Consider the following 21,455-nt stretch of genomic DNA (forward strand, 5'->3'; position numbering starts at 1 on the left):
TACCTTCAGAGGTGAATGTATCAAACCAGTTGCCGTGATACATTTTTGTTATTGTTGTGCTCCTCAAACTACTGTAATAGCTTCTATAAATTGGACAGTGTAGTTAGATTAACAAGAATTTAAGCGTTATGCCCATATAAGACATGTCTATGTCCTGGGAAATGTTCCTGTTACTTACAATGTCATGCTAATCACATTAGCGCACGTTAGCTCAACCGTCCCGTGGTGGGGGACACCCATCCTGTTAAGGGCCTTCTACACCTTTATTAAAAATACAATATTCTATATTCATTAACATTTTTATTGAATCTCTTCTATAATTTTAAATGATATTCTGATTAAATCTCTTCAGATCGTATTGAATTGGTTCTAAGTGGCGAAGTGGTCTTATTGCCTGGGGTTACATTTTTTTTCTGCCTTAACCAGGAGCCACATAGGGTAGCGCACAATTGGCCCAGCACCATCCGGGTTAGGGGAGGGTTTGGTCGGGGCTTTTCCTATGCTTATCACACTCTAGCAACTACTTCTGGCGGACCAGGTGCCTGCAAGCTGACTTCGGTCATCAGTCGAACGGGGTTTCCACCACAACACTGCTGCCAGTGTGTTAAGAAGTACTGCGGCTAGGCGGGTCATGTTTCGGAGGACGTCATGGGACCTTCGCCTCTGCCCGTTAAGGAGTAGCAGCGATGAGACAAGGTAAAAAAAAATGGGGGAAAAACTACAACAACCAAAAACATACAGTACCAGTCAAAAGCCTGGACACACCTACTCATTCAAGGGTTTTTCTATAATTTGTACTATTTTCTATGTTGTAGAATAATAGTGTAGACATCAAAACTATGAAAAAACACATATGGAATCATGTAGTAACCAAAAAAGTGTTAAACAAATCAAAATATATTTTATATTTGAAATTCTTCAAAGTAGCCACCCTTCACCTTGATGACAGCTTAGTATAAATAAAGAAAAAAACTTGAATGAGTGGGTGTGTCCAAACTTTTGACTGGTACTGTATATTTATAGGAAAGGAAAAGAAGGGGAAGGGTTAACACTGAAGAGAAAAAAAAGATCCAATCAGGATTTTCTTTGGGTGGTCTCCAGGGAGAGAAATCTAGCTAGCTAAGTCAGCCATTGACTAGGCCCTCAGAAGCAAGACAGAAGGCAACTGTATTGTGGCAAAATGTTGGAGTGACTGGTAAATCAACTAGTCACAAAATCTAACTTCTGTCTTCTTGAAGTCCTAGACACGTCACTCCTGAGTGCGAAGAGCAGTAACCTAATTTCCCCAGGGTCTAGCTAGCTTCTGTTGTAGTGTGCAGCGGCTGCAGCCACAAGTGTTATCGAGGATGATTTTGCTAATTTGTTAAAGTGTCTGAACAGAGTGCTGGGCCACGAGTGGTAGAAAACGCTATCTCAGGCACCGCTTCATTTGGATTGAGATCTGGTGACTGAGATGGCTATGTCATATGGTTTACATCGTTTTCATGCTCATCAAACCATATACTGACCACTTGTGTCCTATGGATGGGGGGCATTGTTGTTCTGGGGGCATAGCTGTGGTAGCAAAAAGAATGACCGAAATAATGGCCATCCCAGCCTTTTTTTACATGACCGTTAGCATAATTGGATGCTAATTGCTTAATTAACTCACACCTGAAACCACACCTGTGTGGAAGAACCTGCATCCAATATACTTTGTATCCCTCATTTACTAGTGTTTTCCATTATTTTGTCAGTTACCTGTACATAACATAAGGGTTTAAGGTGCCTTGCTCAAGGGCACAGCGGCGGTATCAGGCACCTGAGATTCTGATGCCAGCAACCCTCTGTAACTGTATGGTCATTCTCATAGGACTGTATAGAACATTCTCAACAGTTTCTGACCAGAAATTACAGTCTACCAGAAAATATACAAAGCAGTACAGGTATTCAAATCTTAGCCAAGCCATGAATCATGACATCATGATATTGTATTACCTGCCGTGTGACATGAGCTAGTTATGTCCTTATACACTGAGTGTACAAAACATGAACAACACCTTAATATTGAGTTGCTTCACCTGAAGTGTTCCACAGGGATGCTGGCCCATGTTGACTCCAATGCTTCCCATAGCTGGTTATGTCCTCATACACAGAGTGTTTTTTTTGTCTTGCCCATTCACCAATCGGAATGGCACACATACACAATCCATGTCTTAAATGTGTCGAGGCTTAACAATCCTTCTTTAACCTGTCTCCTCCCCTTTGTCTACAACTGATGGAAGTGGATTTAACAAGTGACATCAATAAGGGATCATAGCTTCCACCTGGATTCACCTGGTCAGTCTGTTATGGAGAAAGCAGGTGTTCATACTGTTTTGTACACTCAGTGTAGTTTCAATGTTGTCAAAATATTGATAATTTAACTTCCCTTTTGAACATTTGGGAAAAGTTGTAGGCTACTCACTTTCCAACGGCAAACACTGTGGTTGCTATGGTGAGGTTCATGGACTTGTAGATTATGTCGATGAGGTCAGGGTCAAAGGTTCCTTCCCAGATGATGGGTGCCGACCATGGGGTGACTGCCATCACATCAGTACGACTAAAGAAACAAAACAAGATCAAGCCTGGCTGTATTGTACTGATTATTACCTCAATGTTTACAGATATACAGATCAAGCCTGACTGTATTGTACTGATTATTACCTCAATGTTTACAGATATACAGATCAATCCTGGCTGTATTGTAATGATTATTACCTCAATGTTTACAGATATACAGATCAATCCTGACTGTGTTGTACTGATTATTATCTTAATATTTTTGCAATTTAAGGTCCATGAAAAGATGTGTGGTATACCAGGCTACACGCTGATGTGGACGATAACAATGATATGTAACTAACAGAAGATAACAACACTACTCACCCCACCAAGACACTGGGCTGCTTGTACAATAGCCTGGGAGAACAAAATGTAATTCATTAGTTAACTGCGTCATTGTAATGACGAGATGTATTACACTCTCATAAATAGTTGCTAGTGCCAAAAAGGGTTTTCATCTTTTCTACTGTAGTGGAAACCTTTTTTATATTGGTTCTTTGGATAATCCTTTATTTAACTATTTTTAGAACTGCTGAGGTTTGTGTGTGTGTTTTCTGTGATTGTTTGTTCTAAACAATGTTAAACGATGAAATGTCAGGTAGAATATGAATATTAAAGTCTGGTTTGAGTTGTCAAGAACATTTTAAATTGTTTACTTTATTGGATTCCCAATTGTATTTTTGTACAGTATATTTATAGTAATCTATATTATTTATTTTATATTATTCAAGCCTTAGAATAAAAAATATACTGACTTTGTTGTGCGTACTAAGAATATAGTATGGTTTGGTAAGTTTTTAGTTAATAGTACCTAACTAAATCAAGGTAATCAGTTTCCAAAAATGGTTTGAGTAAGGTCCTGAGAATTTGAGTTTCATTGAAGTTAATATTTTGAGATGGTACAACTATTGCACTACTCAATGAAGTTGAGTAAAGATAAAGCATAGCAATTAAATATGCAGCAATTACATTATTTAAACGTATTTTTATGATAAGTACATAAAAAAAAAAGTTCGTATAAGTACATGTAATTCAAAAAATATTTAGGTGTAACCTTACTTTTTACTTTAACTAACATTTTTCGAGGTAATCTGTTTCTTAAAAACATTTGAGTTCACGGAACTTATCTGGTTTCACAGTGAACATGGAGTGAGCTATTCTTATAAATCTGCTAGAGAACTAGTTTGGATTTAAGTATAGCTTTTGTATTACTGAAGCCTTTAGTGAGAGGTCTAATGCTTTAGTGTATAAATAGGCCCATTTAATTTTTTCTGGCATAACGTTCCAAGTAAAATGTAATATTTTTTGCTCCTGTAATTAAAAAAAAACTAGTTGGTAGGTGTAGTCAAGGCCATAAGGAAATAGGTAAACTGGGGTATGACTAAAGAGTTAATCAGGGGGATTTTTACACAAATAGACAGATATTTTCCTTTCCATTGTAGCAAGATCTCATCTATTTTTGTTAACTTTCTATTAAAATATATTGGAGCGAGAAAATGTCTTTCTTTCGGGATATGAATACAGAGTATGTCAACTTCGCTGTCAGACCATTTTATTGGTAAACTACACGGGTAATTGCATTTTTTTTAGTGATCCAATACGTAATATAGTAGTACACTTGTTTAAATTTGGTTTGAATAATTGGTTTGAATAATTGTCTAGATACTCTATGAGGCTGTGTAGGATTTATAAGAAAACATTAATCGTCAGCGGACAATGACACCTTTGGTTTTCAGCCCTTGATATTATTGTTGGATCTGATTTTCAGCAAAAATTTTGATGGCAAAAATAAATAGATATGCCGATAGTGGACACCCTTGTTTTACTCCTCTTGACAGTTTAATACTTCCTGAGAAGTAGCCGTTATTTACTATTTTCCACCTAAGGTCACTATAACATAACTTTAACCTATTGTATTAGAGATTCTCCAAAATTGAAATATTCCAGGCATTTATATCTAAACTACAGGCGTACTTTATCAAAAGCCCTTTCAAAGTCAGCTATGACTTTCATGGTATTCTGTTGTTGTTACGGGAATTTAATAATTCCTTTATGTACTCATTAATTAAAATCAATCTGTCTATTTATAAGAATTTGTAAGATACTTATTAACATAAAATTGACAGGATACAGTCTTATTAAAATTACATAATAGTATTTATTCTCGGAGCACGCTCCCATTTAACCATGAACAACAGTTTATATACAAGATATGACGTCATTGGTTACAGAATAATTCTGACCAAGATAAAACAGGTTGAAAAGTAAACAATAGATATTATTGTCTCGACTTTCACCAAAGGTGGCTCCTCTCCTTGTTCGGGCGGTGCTCGGGGGTCGTCGTCGCAGGCCTACAAGCTGCCACCAATCCATTTTTTTTCTTTTCGTTTGTGTCTGTCTGTATTGTTTACACCTGTGTGTTATTAGTTGATTTCGGTGGGTATATTTACCTCCGCTGCCTTTTCAATCAATCAATCAATCAAGTTTATTTTATATAGCCGTACATCAGCTAATATCTCGAAGTGCTGTACAGAAACCCAGCCTAAAACCCCAAACAGCAAGCAATGCAGGTGTAGAAGCACTGTTAGTCTTTGTGCGGGATTGTTTTCTGTGTTAGTAGGGGTGCGTGTCTGCACCACGGGGGTTATTTTCTTGTGGCAGATGTGCCGTTTGGTAGTGAGTTTAGGAGTAGAGGTTTCTCCTCCATGTGTAGCATTTTATTCCCTGTGTGTGTGGCAACCTCGTTTGGGGCGTGTTTCAGTCCCATGTTGTAGTTGAGGTTGGACTGCTCAATAAACATTATTTTGCCACAGGGATTTCCTTGCTCTCCTGGTCCTGATTCCTGATTCCTGCACCTCCCTCCGTTAGGAGGCACGTAACAATTATATTATTTATCTTTACAACGTTTTAAAATAAAAACCCTTGAATGAGTAGGTGTGTCCAAACTTTGACATGTACTGTGTATATATACTGTATATACTGTATATATAAAAAGTATTGCAAATCTTTATTATTTTCCACAATGTCTAATGTAGGCAGTTCATACAGAACTATAGTATGTATTTTATTAATAAAAATGACGCTGAACAAAACAAAAACAAACCGTGAAGCTAAAGGGCTAATGTGCCCTAAACAAAGTCACCTTCCCACCAAGACAGGTGGAAAAAGGGCTAATGTGCCCTAAACAAAGTCAGCTTCCCACCAAGACAGGTGGAAAAAAGGGCTAATGTGCCCTAAACAAAGTCACCTTCCCTCCAAGACAGGTGGAAAAAAGGGCTAATGTGCCCTAAACAAAGTCACCTTCCCACCAAGACAGGTGGAAAAAAGGGCTAATGTGCCCTAAACAAAGTCACCTTCCCACCAAGACAGGTGGAAAAAAGGGATAATGTGCCCTAAACAAAGTCAGCTTCCCACCAAGACAGGTGGAAAAAAGGGCTAATGTGCCCTAAACAAAGTCACCTTCCCACCAAGACAGGTGGAAAAAAATGGCTAATGTGCCCTAAACAAAGTCAGCTTCCCACCAAGACAGGTGGAAAAAAGGGCTAATGTGCCCTAAACAAAGTCACCTTTCCACCAAGACAGGTGGAAAAAAGGGCTAATGTGCCCTAAACAAAGTCAGCTTCCCACCAAGACAGGTGGAAAAAAGGGCTAATGTGCCCTAAACAAAGTCACCTTCCCACCAGGACAGGTGGAAAAAAGGGCTAATGTGCCCTAAACAAAGTCACCTTCCCACCAAGACAGGTGGAAAAAAGGGCTAATGTGCCCTAAACAAAGTCACCTTCCCACCAAGACAGGTGGAAAAAAGGGCTAATGTGCCCTAAACAAAGTAACCTTCCCACCAAGACAGGTGGAAAAAAGGGCTAATGTGCCCTAAACAAAGTAACCTTCCCACCAAGACAGGTGGAAAAAAGGGCTAATGTGCCCTAAACAAAGTCAGCTTCCCACCAAGACAGGTGGAAAAAAGGGCTAATGTGCCCTAAACAAAGTAACCTTCCCACCAAGACAGGTGGAAAAAAGGGCTAATGTGCCCTAAACAAAGTCACCTTCCCACCAAGACAGGTGGAAAAAAGGGCTAATGTGCCCCAAACAAAGTCACCTTCCCACCAAGACAGTTGGAAAAAAGGGCTAATGTGCCCTAAACAAAGTCAGCTTCCCACCAAGACAGGTGGAAAAAAGGGCTACCTAAGTATGGTTCTCAATCAGAAACAACGATAGACAGCTGTCCCTGATTGAGAACTCACCCGGCCAAACACAAAGAAATAGACAACATAGAAATAAAGAAACTAGAATGCCCACCCTACCCCACCCATCCTGTCACACCCTGGCCTAACCAAAACAGAGAATAAAAGCCTCTCCATGGCCAGGGCGTGACAGTATGTCTATATAGGTATGTGTATATGTGTGCATATGTGTATGTACGTGGACATTAATTGTTTTGTTCTAGAAATTGTTGCTGATGTACTCAGAGACAGATTCATTGTGGTGAAGAAACGAACGTCCATGGGCGTGGCGTAGCGTTTGGCCAGGAGCATGGAGTTTGGACAGCCAGTCAAATGGTGAATGATGGCACAGTAAAATACATATACCCACCTTTCTGGAGAGATGATGTTCTGTACTCTGCTCCTGAATATGGGCTTATTCAAGCTGTATGAATAGAAAGACATAGTAAAATGATTAATGACAACTATGGCTATACAGTATACATAGTACACATACTGAATCTATTGTAACTATTATCTATGCCAGCTACATAGACCATCAGACTGTTAAATAGCCATCACTAGCCAGCTACCACCCGGTTACTCAACCCTGCACCTTAGAGGCTGCTGCCCTATATACATAGACATGGAATCACTGGCCACTTTAATAATGGAACACTAGTCACTTGAATAATGTTTATATTCTGCTTTACTCGTCTCATATGTATATACTGTATTATATTCTACTGTATTTTAGTCAATGCCACTGATAATGCTAATTATAATATTCATATATTTCCTAATTCCATTCTTTTACTTTTAGATTTGTGTATTGTTGTGAATTGTTAGATATTACTGCACTGCTGGAGCTAGGAACACAAGCATTTCACTAGACCCGCAATAACGTCTGCTAAATATGTGTTTGTGACCAATAACATTTGATTTGATTATTAGTGATGGGCACCGATATTGAAACTCTTTATCGATGTCAGCTACATTTTTTTCAAGCTGATACCAATATCATATTGGTTTTATGAATAACCAATTTAAATATCATATTGGTTTTATGAATAACCAATTTATATATCATATTGGTTTTATGAATTACCTATTTAAATATCATAATGGTTTTATGAATAACCTATTTAAATATCATAATGGTTTTATGAATAACCAATTTAAATATCATATTGGTTTTATGAATAACCTATTTAAATATCATATTGGTTTTATGAATAACCAATTTAAATATCATATTGGTTTTATGAATAACCTATTTATATATCATATTGGTTTTATGAATAACCAATTTAAATATCATATTGGTTTTATGAATAACCTATTTATATATCATATTGGTTTTAGAAATAACCAATTTATATATCATATTGGTTTTATGAATAACCAATTTATATATCATATTGGTTTTATGAATAACCTATTTATATATCATATTGGTTTTATGAATAACCAATTTAAATATCATATTGGTTTTATGAATAACCTGAGGCTGTGATAGCGAATCGGAAGCCTTTTCCCTGGAGCTAAACAACAAATGATGTTACAGAGACAAGATCAAAGCCTGTCGTTGACAAATGTTTTCCTTTCAAGTTTTTTTTTTCTTCATTCCAAGTAGAATAGCAGCCTTTATGATAATTATAATAGTAAAAACATTGTATCTAAAAAATTATAAAACGAAATTAATCCTGAACACTTAGCTCTCTGTTCCGGACGGCTGTGTGATCAGGCTCTCCGAGCCGACGTGAGTAAGACCTTCAAACAGATCAAAATACACAAGGCTGCAGGGCCAGACGGATTACCAGGACGTGTGCTCCGGGCATGTGCTGACCAACTGGAAGGTTTCTTCACTGACATTTTCAACATGTCCCTGATTGAGTCTGTAATACCAACATGCTTCAAGCAGACCACTGTGCCCAAGAACACGAAGGCAACCTGTCTAAATGACTACAGACTCATAGCACAGCCATTTTCACCAGGAAGAGGAGTCCGATGTTTTCGTTCCGTTGGGAATAACATTGCAACTGTGTCAATGTTTCATTGTTTGTTCACTTCCATGGCTTTGGGAAGTCCAGACAACTGTCTGCTGATTCCCCATTAGGACAACTGTCTGCTGATTGCCCATTAGGACAACTGTCTGCTGATTCCCCATTAGGACAACTGTCTGCTGATTCCCCATTAGGACAACTGTCTGCTGATTGCCCATTAGGACAACTGTCTGCTGATTCCCCATTAGGACAACTGTCTGCTGATTCCCCATTAGGACAACTGTCTGCTGATTCCCCATTAGGACAACTGTCTGCTGATTCCCCATTAGGACAACTGTCTGCTGATTGCCCATTAGGACAACTGTCTGCTGATTCCCCATTAGGACAACTGTCTGCTGATTCCCCATTAGGACAACTGTCTGCTGATTCCCCATTAGGACAACTGTCTGCTGATTCCCCATTAGGACAACTGTCTGCTGATTCCCCATTAGGACAACTGTCTGCTGATTCCCCATTAGGACAACTGTCTGCTGATTCCCCATTAGGACAACTGTGAATTTTCTGGCAGCATAACTTTTATCAGATAACATTCTGTATATTAGCCATTTATGAGACTCACTAAGATAATTCCTTTAATGATACAGCAGTAGCAACAAGGAAATAACTTCTACAGAAGAGACAGGAATGCTTATGGGGGAGGTGTTGCTGTATATATTCAGAGCCATTTCCCTGTAATGCTGAGATAAGATCTCATGTCAAGTGTTATTGAAGAGGTGGCAGGTTTACCTTGCCTCATCTAAAGCCTTTTAGGGGTATTTATATAGGTCACCAAGTGCTAACAGTCAGTATCTAGACAATGTGTGTGAAATGCTTGATAGTATATGTGACGGTAAACAGAGAATCTACTTTCTTGGGGACCTGAATATTGACTGGTTTTCATCAAGCTGTCATATGCAATACATGTACAATTGTCTCAAGGCTTAAAAATCCTTCTTTAACCCGTCTCCTCTCCTTCATCTACATTGATTGAAGTGGATTTAACAAGTGACATCAATAAGGGATCATAGGTGTCACCTGGATACACCTGTCAGTTTATGTCATGGAAAGACACGGTGTCCTTAATGTTTGTACACTCAGTGTGGAAATGCAACATGTTAAGTGTTGGTCCCATGTTTCATGAGCCAAATTTTTCCCCCCAGAAATGATCCAAACGCACAAAAAGCTTATTTATTTCAAATGTATTTACATCCCTGTTGGTGATAATTTCTCATTTGCCAAGATATTCCAGCCACCTGACAGGTGTGGCATATCAAGAAGCTGATTAAACAACATGATCATTACACAGGTGCACCTTGTGCTGGGGACACTAAAAGGCCACCCTAAAATGTGAAGTTTTGTCACACAACACAATACCACAGAGGTCTCAAGTTTTGAGGGAGTGTGCAATTTACATGCTGACTGCAGGAATGTCAACAAGAGCTGCCGCCAGATAATTTAATGTTAATTTCTCTACCATAAGCCGCCTCCAACGTCCTTTTAGAGAATCTGGCAGTACGTCCAACAGGCTCCAGCCTCGGTGTGAGCCGAATTAGGAGGAGCTGGTATTCACTGAGCAAGCGGTGTGACATCCGATACACACATGGTTTTGTTCAAGTATTGTAGTTTGTTTGACAATTTTTGACAACGTGAAAACAACCAAATGGAAAAATACATTGTAACAAATAATCAAACCCTGATTCAACTATAGCAAACAATCTGAGAGAAAATGCCCCCCAGACACTTTGCATGCCATCGGGACAACATCAGACTGATTGACATTGCTAGTCGGGTCGTGGGGTCGGGTATTTCTGATGGGTCATGGGGTTGGGTTTTTCTGAAGGGTCTGGGGTTGGGTATTTCTGATGGGTCATGGGGTTGGGTATTTCTGATGGGTGATGGGTTTGGGTATTTCTGATGGGTCATGGGGTTGGGTATTTCTGATGGGTCATGGGGTTGGGTATTTCTGATGGGTCATGGGGTTGGGTATTTCTGATGGGTCTGGGGTTGGGTATTTCTGATGGGTCTGGGGTTGGGTATTTCTGATGGGTCATGGGGTTGGGTATTTCTGATGGGTCATGGGGTTGGGTATTTCTGATGGGTCTGGGGTTGGGTATTTCTGATGGGTCTGGGTTTGTTGGAACCAAAGCTGATGGTTGTTGGTTTGCTCTTAGTGGGACTATAATTAGTTGGTTTTATCTAATTGTACCTCCGAACCAGTTTGAATACAAGGGGAAGCTTGTTGATGGCCCATCAGCGGGCCGTTAAGTTTGCTACGTTGAAGGCCTACGAGAGGGTTTTGATCCTCCAGGATTAGTCGTATGCTCTTCTTAATAATAGTGTAGGGTAACAGCAACGATGAACCAACATCACAATATGACTTGTTCACATCCTTATTGGTGCCATGAAGATGTTAGCCTCCATCTATCAACAGCCAATAATACACTTGAGATAAATGATAGGTTAGACTGTGAAGTTCTAAATATTAGTTTCTCAGCTTGTCCTGTCAGGTCTATAGTGTTGAGGAGCGCATTAAGGTGTTGAATGACTGAATGTAATCCCATAATAGGCCATTAGAACCACTAGTAACTGTGTACAGTACATCTCTGTCAATTATTTAACGGGAAACATTAAGGAAATAGGAAAGAGTGTTTAGAAGTACCAAGTATCATGACTTGTTGTGAGAATTTCTCAGTTTATATCAACTAACCTGGTGTTCCTCTGGTCCTCATCAACTGGGATATCTCTGTTGGAAGCCTCAAACCAAACCCTGTGAATAAGAATCGAATCAGAAAATCCATAGCACAGTATAGCATCATTAAGGTGTAATAAATGAACAGAAACTTGGGCTTACCCATTGAGCCTTTCATTGAAGAAGCTGTAGTGAACATACCTATCGGAAGAGAGGAGAGAATCAGTTCAAGTCTGTCAAGAAAACATTTAATTTATTACACAACACGTGCTGCTGACGCTGCTTTTCATCCGCATCAGATTTGCAGCTTGTCTTTGAAGCCTAATTTAAATCCTACACAATTAGGCAGCGCAGTAATGCAGTTAGCTACTGAAAATGGTGATCCAGCGTAGTTGAGTCCAGTTACAAATTATGGGCTGCACAAGTTTGCTTACACTATCCTTACATTACCTTCTCTCTTGTCACTGGGATGTTACTCTGGGTGTAGACCCTTGGTAATGTAAGAAATGTGTCACCTTCCACGTTACCAATTTCTAATCCAGATATCTCAAAGCTCATGGTAGGACTCTCCTGCCCCATTGTGCGTAGCAGAATTTCATGCTCTCATTTTCCTGTTCCTCCTCTGTGACCAGCTCTAGCACAGATTCATGAGCATTCTGATAGTCATTTCCCTGTTCCTCCTCTGTAACCAGCTCTAGTAGAGATTCATGAGCATTCTGAAAGTCATTTTCCTGTTCCTCCTCTGTGACCAGCTCTAGTACAGATTCATGAGCATTCTGAAAGTAATTTTCCTGTTCATCCTCTGTGACTAGCTCTAGTACAGATTCATGAGCATTCTGAAAGTCATTCTCCTGTTCCTCCTCTGTGACCAGCTCTAGTACAGATTCATGAGCATTCTGAAAGTCATTATCCTGTTCCACCTCTGTGACCAGCTCTAGTACAGATTCATGAGCATTCTGAAAGTCATTTTCCTGTTCCTCCTCTGTGACCAGCTCTAGTACAGATTCATGAGCATTCTGAAAGTCATTTTCCTGTTCCTCCTCTGTGACCAGCTCGAGCACAGATTCATGCGCATTCTGAAAGTCATTTTCCTGTTCCTCCTCTGTGACCAGCTCTAGTACAGATTCATGAGCATTCTGAAAGTCATTTTCCTGTTCCTCCTCTGTGACCAGCTCTAGTACAGATTCATGAGCATTCTGAAAGTCATTTTCCTGTTCCTCCTCTGTGACCAGCTCTAGTACAGATTCATGAGCATTCTGATAGTCATTTTCCTGTTCCTCCTCTGTGACCAGCTCTAGTATAGATTCATGAGCATTCTGATAGTCATTTTCCTGTTCCTCCTCTGTGACCAGCTCTAGTATAGATTCATGAGCATTCTGATAGTCATTTTCCTGTTCCTCGTCTGTGACAAGCTCTAGTATAGATTCATGAGCATTCTGATAGTCATTTTCCTGTTCCTCCTCTGTGACCAGCTCTAGTATAGATTCATGAGCATTTTGATAGTCATTTTCCTGTTCCTCCTCTGTGACCAGCTCTAGTACAGATTCATGAGCATTCTGAAAGTCATTTTCCTGTTCCTCCTCTGTGACCAGCTCTAGTACAGATTCATGAGCATTCTGAAAGTCATTTTCCTGTTCCTTCTCTGTGACCAGCTCTAGCACAGATTCATGAGCATTCTGAAAGTCATTTTCCTGTTCCTTCTGTGTGACCAGCTCTAGCACAGATTCATGAGCATTCTGAAAGTCATTGAGCAAGTTTGGCATTTTAGATGCGTTTTAAACATTTCTTCCCGTTCTAAGTTTTGTCCCCTTTAATAAAGTTTAAACACGCAGTATCTTTAGATCCTTTAGTTGCATTCGTTGTGTTGATGCTTTGCATTTCCACGTTAGGCCAAATATTAGAGATCTGACTAGGCTACATTGTGCAAAGGATCTCAGTGTTTCCCAAACTCAAACTTCTTAATTGTTTTCACAGCGCTGTGTTTTGAATTCCATTCTCGAGTTTATCAAACGTTACAATTATAAGCACATTTGCGCTTCCGTACGATTGCATAGAACAAGGCTGCTCATTCATTCGCAGTGGTTACACACGGCAGGCGAATTATAGGATTTCAAGTCCTTCCAAGCGAGCTGTCCTTGCGGTCCGAATGCAGTGACAAATAGAACAATATCCAGCGTGTGTCCGTCCCAGAGCTTTCCTTCCGATAGTAATCCTTCACGGAGTCTTTTGACTTGATTGTAGTGGCTTCCTTACCAATTGACCGTAGCCACTGCCCAAGCCTGAAGCGGGGTTGTTTCGCACACATACGGTCCACATTCGAAGTTCCCAAACGGCCAAAACATTCAATGAGATCCAGGGATATGGTGCAACAAAAAGGTTCATTCTTCTTCTATCTAACAAAAAATTATTCATCTTAAAGCAGATTACTTGATGTGAAAAATGCATAATATAACCCTTTTGTATGTATGTCTGTATGTTATGGTCAAAAGACTATACCTCACCCTCGTCTAGCTAGGACTCCCCTCCCCGAAGGCCCTGCTTCCTGGAGAGGATCTGATCTCAACTTGGATGTCGGCCCACCACTTCAAGCTCAACCTCGGCAAGGCGGAGGAGTTCTTCCTCCCAGGAAGTAGGGCCTTCGGGGAGGGGAGTCCTAGTTAGACGAGGGTGAGGTATAGCACTCTCAAAGACCTCTCCATCATGGTTGACAACGCCACAGTGTCACACCCTCCCACTTGCAGCGATGTGAACTGAGGAATTTCAAAAAATATATATGATGTCAGAGCTCGAAAGACAGGGAAAAGCACCTGCAATTTGTGACTGTGGTTGATACGTTGAACAGGTGAACAACATTATCGCAGACTTTGACTGATGCTTTCAAGACTTTGCGATCCTGGAACCTCTGGCAACATTTATTGTTCTTTCCGTTTGATGTGGAAGTTGATGTTGTCGAAATTGCAACAAAAAATTGCATAATTGTTTCATTAGGAAACATCAGCCGTCGAGAGTGAAAATTTGACACTGCAAAGCGACCTCCAAATCAAATCGAGAGCATCAGGGGGAACACTTTTGTAACCTTATCGTGGAGGAGAAATATCCAAACATGAGAAAAGTTGCCATGTACTTGACAGCATATTTTGGATCTAACTAGCTTTGTGAGTCAACACTTTCAGACATGAAGATCAGGTCAAAATAGCAGATGATCACCTGGACACCTACTTGAGGCTAGCAATCACTAGCTACAACCCAGACCATGCTAAGCTAGCTGACAGCATGCAGTGCAAACAATACAATCAATAGGGTGACATTTTATTTAATATTGGCGGGGGGGGGGGGGGGGGGTACACCGCATTAGGAAGAGTGTGGAAAAAGTATATCGTATGTAACTAAAGTCTGGGCCGCCCTGCTCTACAACACCAGTAGAATACGACCCTCACACTGGAAGCGGCGCAGGTCCTAATCCAGGCCACTTGTCATCTCCCGTCTGGACTACTGTAACTCGCTGTTGGCTGGGCTCCCCGCTTGGGCCATCAAACCCCTTGCAATCCAGAACACTGCAGCCCGCGTGGTTTTCAAAATTCCCAAGTTCTCTCATGTCACCCCACTCCTCCACACACTCCACTGGCTTCCAACCTTCCCAAGTTCTCCCATGTCACCCTGCTCCTCCACACACTCCACTTGCTTCCAACCTTCCCAAGTTCTCTCATGTCACCCCGCTCCTCCACACACTCCACTGGCTTCCAACCTTCCCAAGTTCTCTCATGTCACCCCGCTCCTCCACACACTCCACTGGCTTCCAACCTTCCCAAGTTCTCTCATGTCACCCCGCTCCTCCACACACTCCACTGGCTTCCAACCTTCCCAAGTATTCTCATGTCACCCTGCTCCTCCACACACTCCACTGGCTTCCAGTTGAAGCTCCACTACAAGACTGTGGTGTTTACCTACGGAACAGCAAGAGGAAATGCCCCTCCCTTCCCTCAGGCTCTGATCAAACACTACACCCCAACCGGAGCACTCCGTTCTGCCACCTCTGGTCTCTTGCCCCTCCCTACCTTCAGGCTATGAAACACTACACCCAAACCTGAGCACTCCGTTCTGCCACCTCTGGTCTCTTGGTCTTCCCTACCTTCAGGCTATGAAACACTAGACCCGAACCTGAGCACTCCGTTCTGCCACCTCTGGTCTATTGGTCCTCCCTACCTTCAGGCTATGAAACACTAGACCCGAACCTGAGCACTCCGTTCTGCCACCTCTGGTCTCTTGGTCTTCCCTACCTTCAGGCTATGAAACACTAGACCCGAACCTGAGCACTCCGTTCTGCCACCTCTGGTCTCTTGCCCCTCCCTACCTTCAGGCTATGAAACACTACACCCGAACCTGAGCACTCCGTTCTGCCACCTCTGGTGTCTTGGTCCTCCCTACCTTCAGGCTATGAAACACTACACCCGAACCTGAGCACTCCGTTCTGCCACCTCTGGTCTCTTGGTCCTCCCTACATTCAGGCTCTGATCAAACACTACACCCCAACCTGAGTACTCCGTTCTGCCACCTCTGGTCTCTTGGTCCTCCCTACCTTCAGGCTCTGATCAAACACTACACCCCAACCTGAGCACTCCGTTCTGCCACCTCTGGTCTCTTGGTCCTCCCTACCTTCAGTCTCTGATCAAACACTACACCCCAACCGGAGCACTCCGTTCTGCCACCTCTGGTCTCTTGGTCCTCCCTACCTTCAGGCTATGAAACACTACACCCGAACCTGAGCACTCCGTTCTGCCACCTCTGGTCTCTTGGTCCTCCCTACCTTCAGGCTCTGATCAAACACTACACCCCAACCTGAGCAATCCGTTCTGCCACCTCTGGTCTCTTGGTCCTCCCTACCTTCAGGCTCTGATCAAACACTACACCCCAACCTGAGCACTCCGTTCTGCCAACTCTGGTCTCTTGCCCCTCCCTACCTTCAGGCTATGCTCAAACCCTACACTCCAACACAAGTACTCCATTCTACCACCTCAGGTCTCTTGGTCCTCCCTCTCAGCCCAGTCCAAACTCTTCTCTGTCCTGTCACCCCAATGGTGGAACCATCTTCCCCCTGAAGCTAGGACAACAGAGTCCCTGCCCATCTTCTGAAAACATCTGAAACCCTCCCTCTTCAAACAGCTACGTTATTGAGGAAACAATGTTCTTTCTATGCCTGAGATATGTGGTTGTCCCACCTAGTTATCTGGAGATGAATGTACTGACTATGACTGTGATATGTGGTTGTCCCACCTAGCTATCTGAAGATGAATGTACTGACTATGACTGTGATATGTGGTTGTCTCACCTAGCTATCTGGAGATGAATGTACTGACTATGACTGTGATATGTGGTTGTCCCACCTAGCTATCTGGAGATGAATGTACTGACTATGACTGTGATATGTGGTTGTCCCACCTAGCTATCTGAAGATGAATGTACTGACTATGACTATGAGGTTGTCCCACCTAGCTATCTGGAGATGAATGTGCTGACTATGACTGTGATATGAGGTTGTCCCACCTAGCTATCTGGAGATGAATGTACTGACTGTGATATGTGGTTGTCCCACCTAGCTATCTGGAGATGAATGTACTGACTATGACTGTGATATGTGGTTGTCCCACCTAGTTATCTGGAGATGAATGTACTGACTATGACTGTGATATGAGGTTGTCCCACCTAGCTATCTGGAGATGAATGTACTGACTATGACTGTGATATGTGGTTGTCCCACCTAGCTATCTGAAGATGAATGTACTGACTATTACAATGATATGTGGTTGTCTCACCTAGCTATCTGAAGATGAATGTACTGACTATGATATGTGGTTGTCCCACCTAGCTATCTGGAGATGAATGTACTGACTATGACTGTGATATGTGGTTGTCCCACCTAGCTATCTGGAGATGAATGTACTGACTGTGATATGTGGTTGTCCCACCTAGCTATCTGGAGATGAATGTACTGACTATGACTATGATATGTGGTTGTCCCACCTAGCTATCTGAAGATGAATGTACTGACTATGACTGTGATATGTGGTTGTCCCACCTAGTTATCTGAAGATGAATGTACTGACTATGACTGTGATATGTGGTTGTCCCACCTAGCTATCTGGAGATGAATGTACTGACTATGACTGTGATATGTGGTTGTCCAACCTAGCTATCTGAAGATGAATGTACTGACTGTGATATGTAGTTTTCCCACCTAGCTATCTGAAGATGAATGTAATAACTGTAAGTCTCTCTAGGTAAGAGCGTCTGCTAAATGAGTGAAATGTAAAAAGTACACCAAAGCTAGATCAAGCGCACCTTTAGTGTACATGGGATATGCTAGTGATGTTACTATTTGCAATTATCTTTCAGTGTCACTACAAGTACACTGAATGTGTATAGAGAACACTCAAATATAATCTGACAAGTACAGTTTAAGGTGGGTAGATAAGGTGGGTATTACAAACACTTGTAGGTGGGTCAGTATACTTTCCTTAGTACACTTAGTTGACATGAAATAGTACTATAACATCACTTTAATTCAACTTCAATTTATTTAGTACAGATTTAGTTGTTCCAAAATAACACCATTTACATACACACATAGTACACGTATAGTAATTACATAAAATATAGACATATACATACCCCAGAAGCAAGAAGATTCCAACAATGAGAAGGAGAACCAACTGCTTTACATTTGAACTGAAACGCATTGTTCCTCCAATAGTGTCAGCAAAGTATTTAGTTTATCCTACACTAGAAGTAATATCCAATCAAATGAAGATCTCTCCAATGAAACCAGTGGATCTCTTCAGCAAAGCCTAGTCAAATGAGGAGGAGGAGGAGTCTCGGCCCTTTGATCTGTACCTCCATGGACTTATACACACATCACCATGGTAACCCACACCCTAACCAGTTGTACATGTAGTGTCCATCCAAGTAAGACAGTAGAGTCACATAAGGTCAAATATGACCAAATAAGGTCAAATAAGGCCACAGATTTAGTATTAATTAGGATTCGTAATTAGCTACTCTTCTTGGGTACCAAACAGGAAACATCACAGCAAATACATAACATACATAATATACATACATATACGTGGCAGTACATTTATATTACAATGTAGTCATTTAGCAGACGCTCCCATTGATTGGTCACAAGTATAATATTAAAGAACTATTTCACCAGTAAGTAAATCCTTGGTGAGAACTTAGGACCCAGTTAAAGTTGTTAGTTGTCAGTTAAAACTGGTTCTTCTGGTTTTAAGTCAGATGTCAAGTTTACATTCTGTCCTTCTTTTGCAAATACAGTTTCTCTATCTGGTCAGCTCTCCCTTAACCCAGTCTCAGGGGCTCTTAAAGGGGCAGACACCCATTTAACATGAACATGCCTCCTAACTTCTCAAAAACAAAACAACTTGGACATTTGTTCAACAGCAGTAATAATAATAATTTAAGGGTGCACACACCAGTCAGAGTGATACAGAGTGAGCCTTCTGGCTGCACTGATGAACTCCCATTTTGTCACTGAGTCATCATGACTTCAGTACTACAGATGCATCAGGTAAATTAAGTGCTATTTGCTTGATATTTAACATTTATTTAACAAGGCAAGTCAGTTAAGAACTAATTCTTATTTACAATGGCGGCCTAGGAACAGCCGGTGAATCGTCTTGTTCAGAGGCAGAACAGGGATTCTGGGATTCAATCCAGCAACCTTTCGGTTACTGGTCCAACGCTCTAACCACTAGGCTACCTTTCGGTTACTGGCCCAACGCTCTAACCACTAGGCTACCTTTCGGTTACTGGCCCAACGCTCTAACCACTAGGCTACCTTTCGGTTACTGGCCCAACGCTCTAACCACTAGGCTACCTTTCGGTTACCGGTGCAACGCTCTAACCACTAGGCTACCTTTCGGTTACCGGTGCAACGCTCTAACTACTAGGCTACCTTTCGGTTACTGGTCCAACGCTCTAACCACTAGGCTACCTACCGCCCCTACACTCTAACCACTAGGCTACCTGCCGCCCCTATGCTCTAACCACTAGGCTACCTGCCGCCCCTACACTCTAACCACTAGGCTACCTGCCGCCCCTACACTCTAACCACTAGGCTACCTGCCGCCCCTACACTCTAACCACTAGGTTACCTGCCGCCCCTACACTCTAACCACTAGGCTACCTGCCGCCCCTACACTCTAACCACTAGGCTACCTGCCGCCCCTATGCTCTAACCACTAGGCTACCTGCCGCCCCTACACTCTAACCACTAGGCTACCTGCCGCCCCTACACGCTAACCACTAGGCTACCTGCCGCCCCTACACTCTAACCACTAAGGCTACCTGCCGCCCCTACACTCTAACCACTAGGCTACCTGCCGCCCCTACACTCTAACCACTAGGCTACCTGCCGCCCCTACACTCTAACCACTAGGCTACCTGCCGCCCCTACACTCTAACCACTAGGCTACCTGCCGCCCCTACACGCTAACCACTAGGCTACCTGCCGCCCCTACACTCTAACCACTAAGGCTACCTGCCGCCCCTACACTCTAACCACTAGGCTACCTGCCGCCCCTATGCTCTAACCACTAGGCTACCTGCCGCCCCTACATGTCATGGGATGTGATGTCATTTGCTCCATTGTTGAAATGTGTGGCTCAGTCTTTGAGGGTATTGACCAATGAATGAGTGTGACTATAAAAATCCTCATCACAAGCTCTACAAACCACGCTGGCTTGCCAACTTCAACTGGGGTTTCCTCTCTGATTCCCACAGCATTTCCTGCTCAGCTGCTTTCTAATGCATGTGTTTGAAACAGAGACTTAGATAGACATTGCATCATTTTACTGGCCCCATTATGGTGTCTGTGAGAGCACGGGCAGCGCCATTGAGGAAGTCTCCATTTTGTTCTTCTTTTAATTCTATGAGTTGGTAAACAAACTGAAAGGGTGAACACTGCCACTGAGGGGGGTGTTGTTTGAACAGGTACAAAGCCACGGTTGGTGATTTACTGTATTTCCTCCGTCTCTTGGGTTAACTTGCTCCATGCTGTTTGCTTGTGTTAACGTTGCTAGATTTGACATGAACCATGCTAGGTTTGTTAGTCATAGTTTGTCAACAATGTTACATCCTACTCAAACTATTGATTAACCACAGTTACAGAATCACGCAGACATATTTATTATTTTGTGGAAGCTTACAGCCAAAGTACTTGCATAAACAAACACATAGTGTTTTAGATTCCGTCTCTCACAGTTGAAGTGTACCTATGATAAAAATTACAGACCTCTACATGCTTTGTAAGTAGGAAAACCTGCAAAATCGGCAGTGTATCAAATACTTGTTCTCCCCACTGTACACTTCCTGGTTCACCTCCACTGTGCATATTAACCGGAGGGCCGCCAGTTAGATGCAGTGATTATAGGGAACGTGACTTCGCCAGGTTCTGTGTAAAACGTCAATGTACACAGGAATATTTGAATTGTTTTGGTGTTAGTTATGTAAACTAAAAGGGGTTTTGTATTGTATTGTAGTTATTGTATTTCGATAATGTTGGATATACTCACAGTGCCTGAGTGTTGGTTATTCATGTCGTGTATTAATTGTGTGTAATTGTGTGTAAAGTGAAGTCCTCCCCTGTTTTTATACTGACTTGGTTTAGTCCTAAGGGCGGCAAGGCGGGCTACTCTGTTAACGTTTTAGAACCCCTACTCATTCCAGGGGTTTTCTTTATTTTGGGAGTCCCACAGGGACTTATTTTTCTTTATTTTTCTTTATTTTCAGACCTTCAGGAGGGGCACAATGCTGTTGGAGACAACATCTCCAATATTCAAGCTTTCGTGAGCTAATCCTTAATAATGCCCACACCAGTAGAAATCCACTTTTTTTTCTGAGCAGAAAGATAACGGCCAGAAC

At 41.9% G+C, this 21,455-nt stretch overlaps 1 protein-coding gene across 1 annotated transcript in view; it reads right to left on the minus strand.

Moving 5' to 3' along the window:
- LOC129864897 (globoside alpha-1,3-N-acetylgalactosaminyltransferase 1-like) overlaps positions 1-18,660 on the minus strand; it is a 31,007-nt gene extending 12,347 nt beyond the window's left edge. Inside the window, exons 1-6 of the mRNA XM_055937211.1 lie at positions 18,183-18,660; positions 11,679-11,717; positions 11,535-11,594; positions 7,174-7,227; positions 2,908-2,940; positions 2,447-2,581 (exon numbers count right to left, since the gene is read on the minus strand). Coding sequence (XP_055793186.1) covers positions 2,447-2,581; positions 2,908-2,940; positions 7,174-7,227; positions 11,535-11,594; positions 11,679-11,717; positions 18,183-18,250 — 389 coding nt within the window. The 5' untranslated portion in view covers positions 18,251-18,660. The remainder of the gene's footprint in view (positions 1-2,446; positions 2,582-2,907; positions 2,941-7,173; positions 7,228-11,534; positions 11,595-11,678; positions 11,718-18,182) is intronic.
- Positions 18,661-21,455: the final 2,795 nt, after the last annotated feature.

Source organism: Salvelinus fontinalis, chromosome 11, assembly GCF_029448725.1.
Source record: "Salvelinus fontinalis isolate EN_2023a chromosome 11, ASM2944872v1, whole genome shotgun sequence".
NCBI classification, from domain to species: domain Eukaryota; kingdom Metazoa; phylum Chordata; class Actinopteri; order Salmoniformes; family Salmonidae; genus Salvelinus; species Salvelinus fontinalis.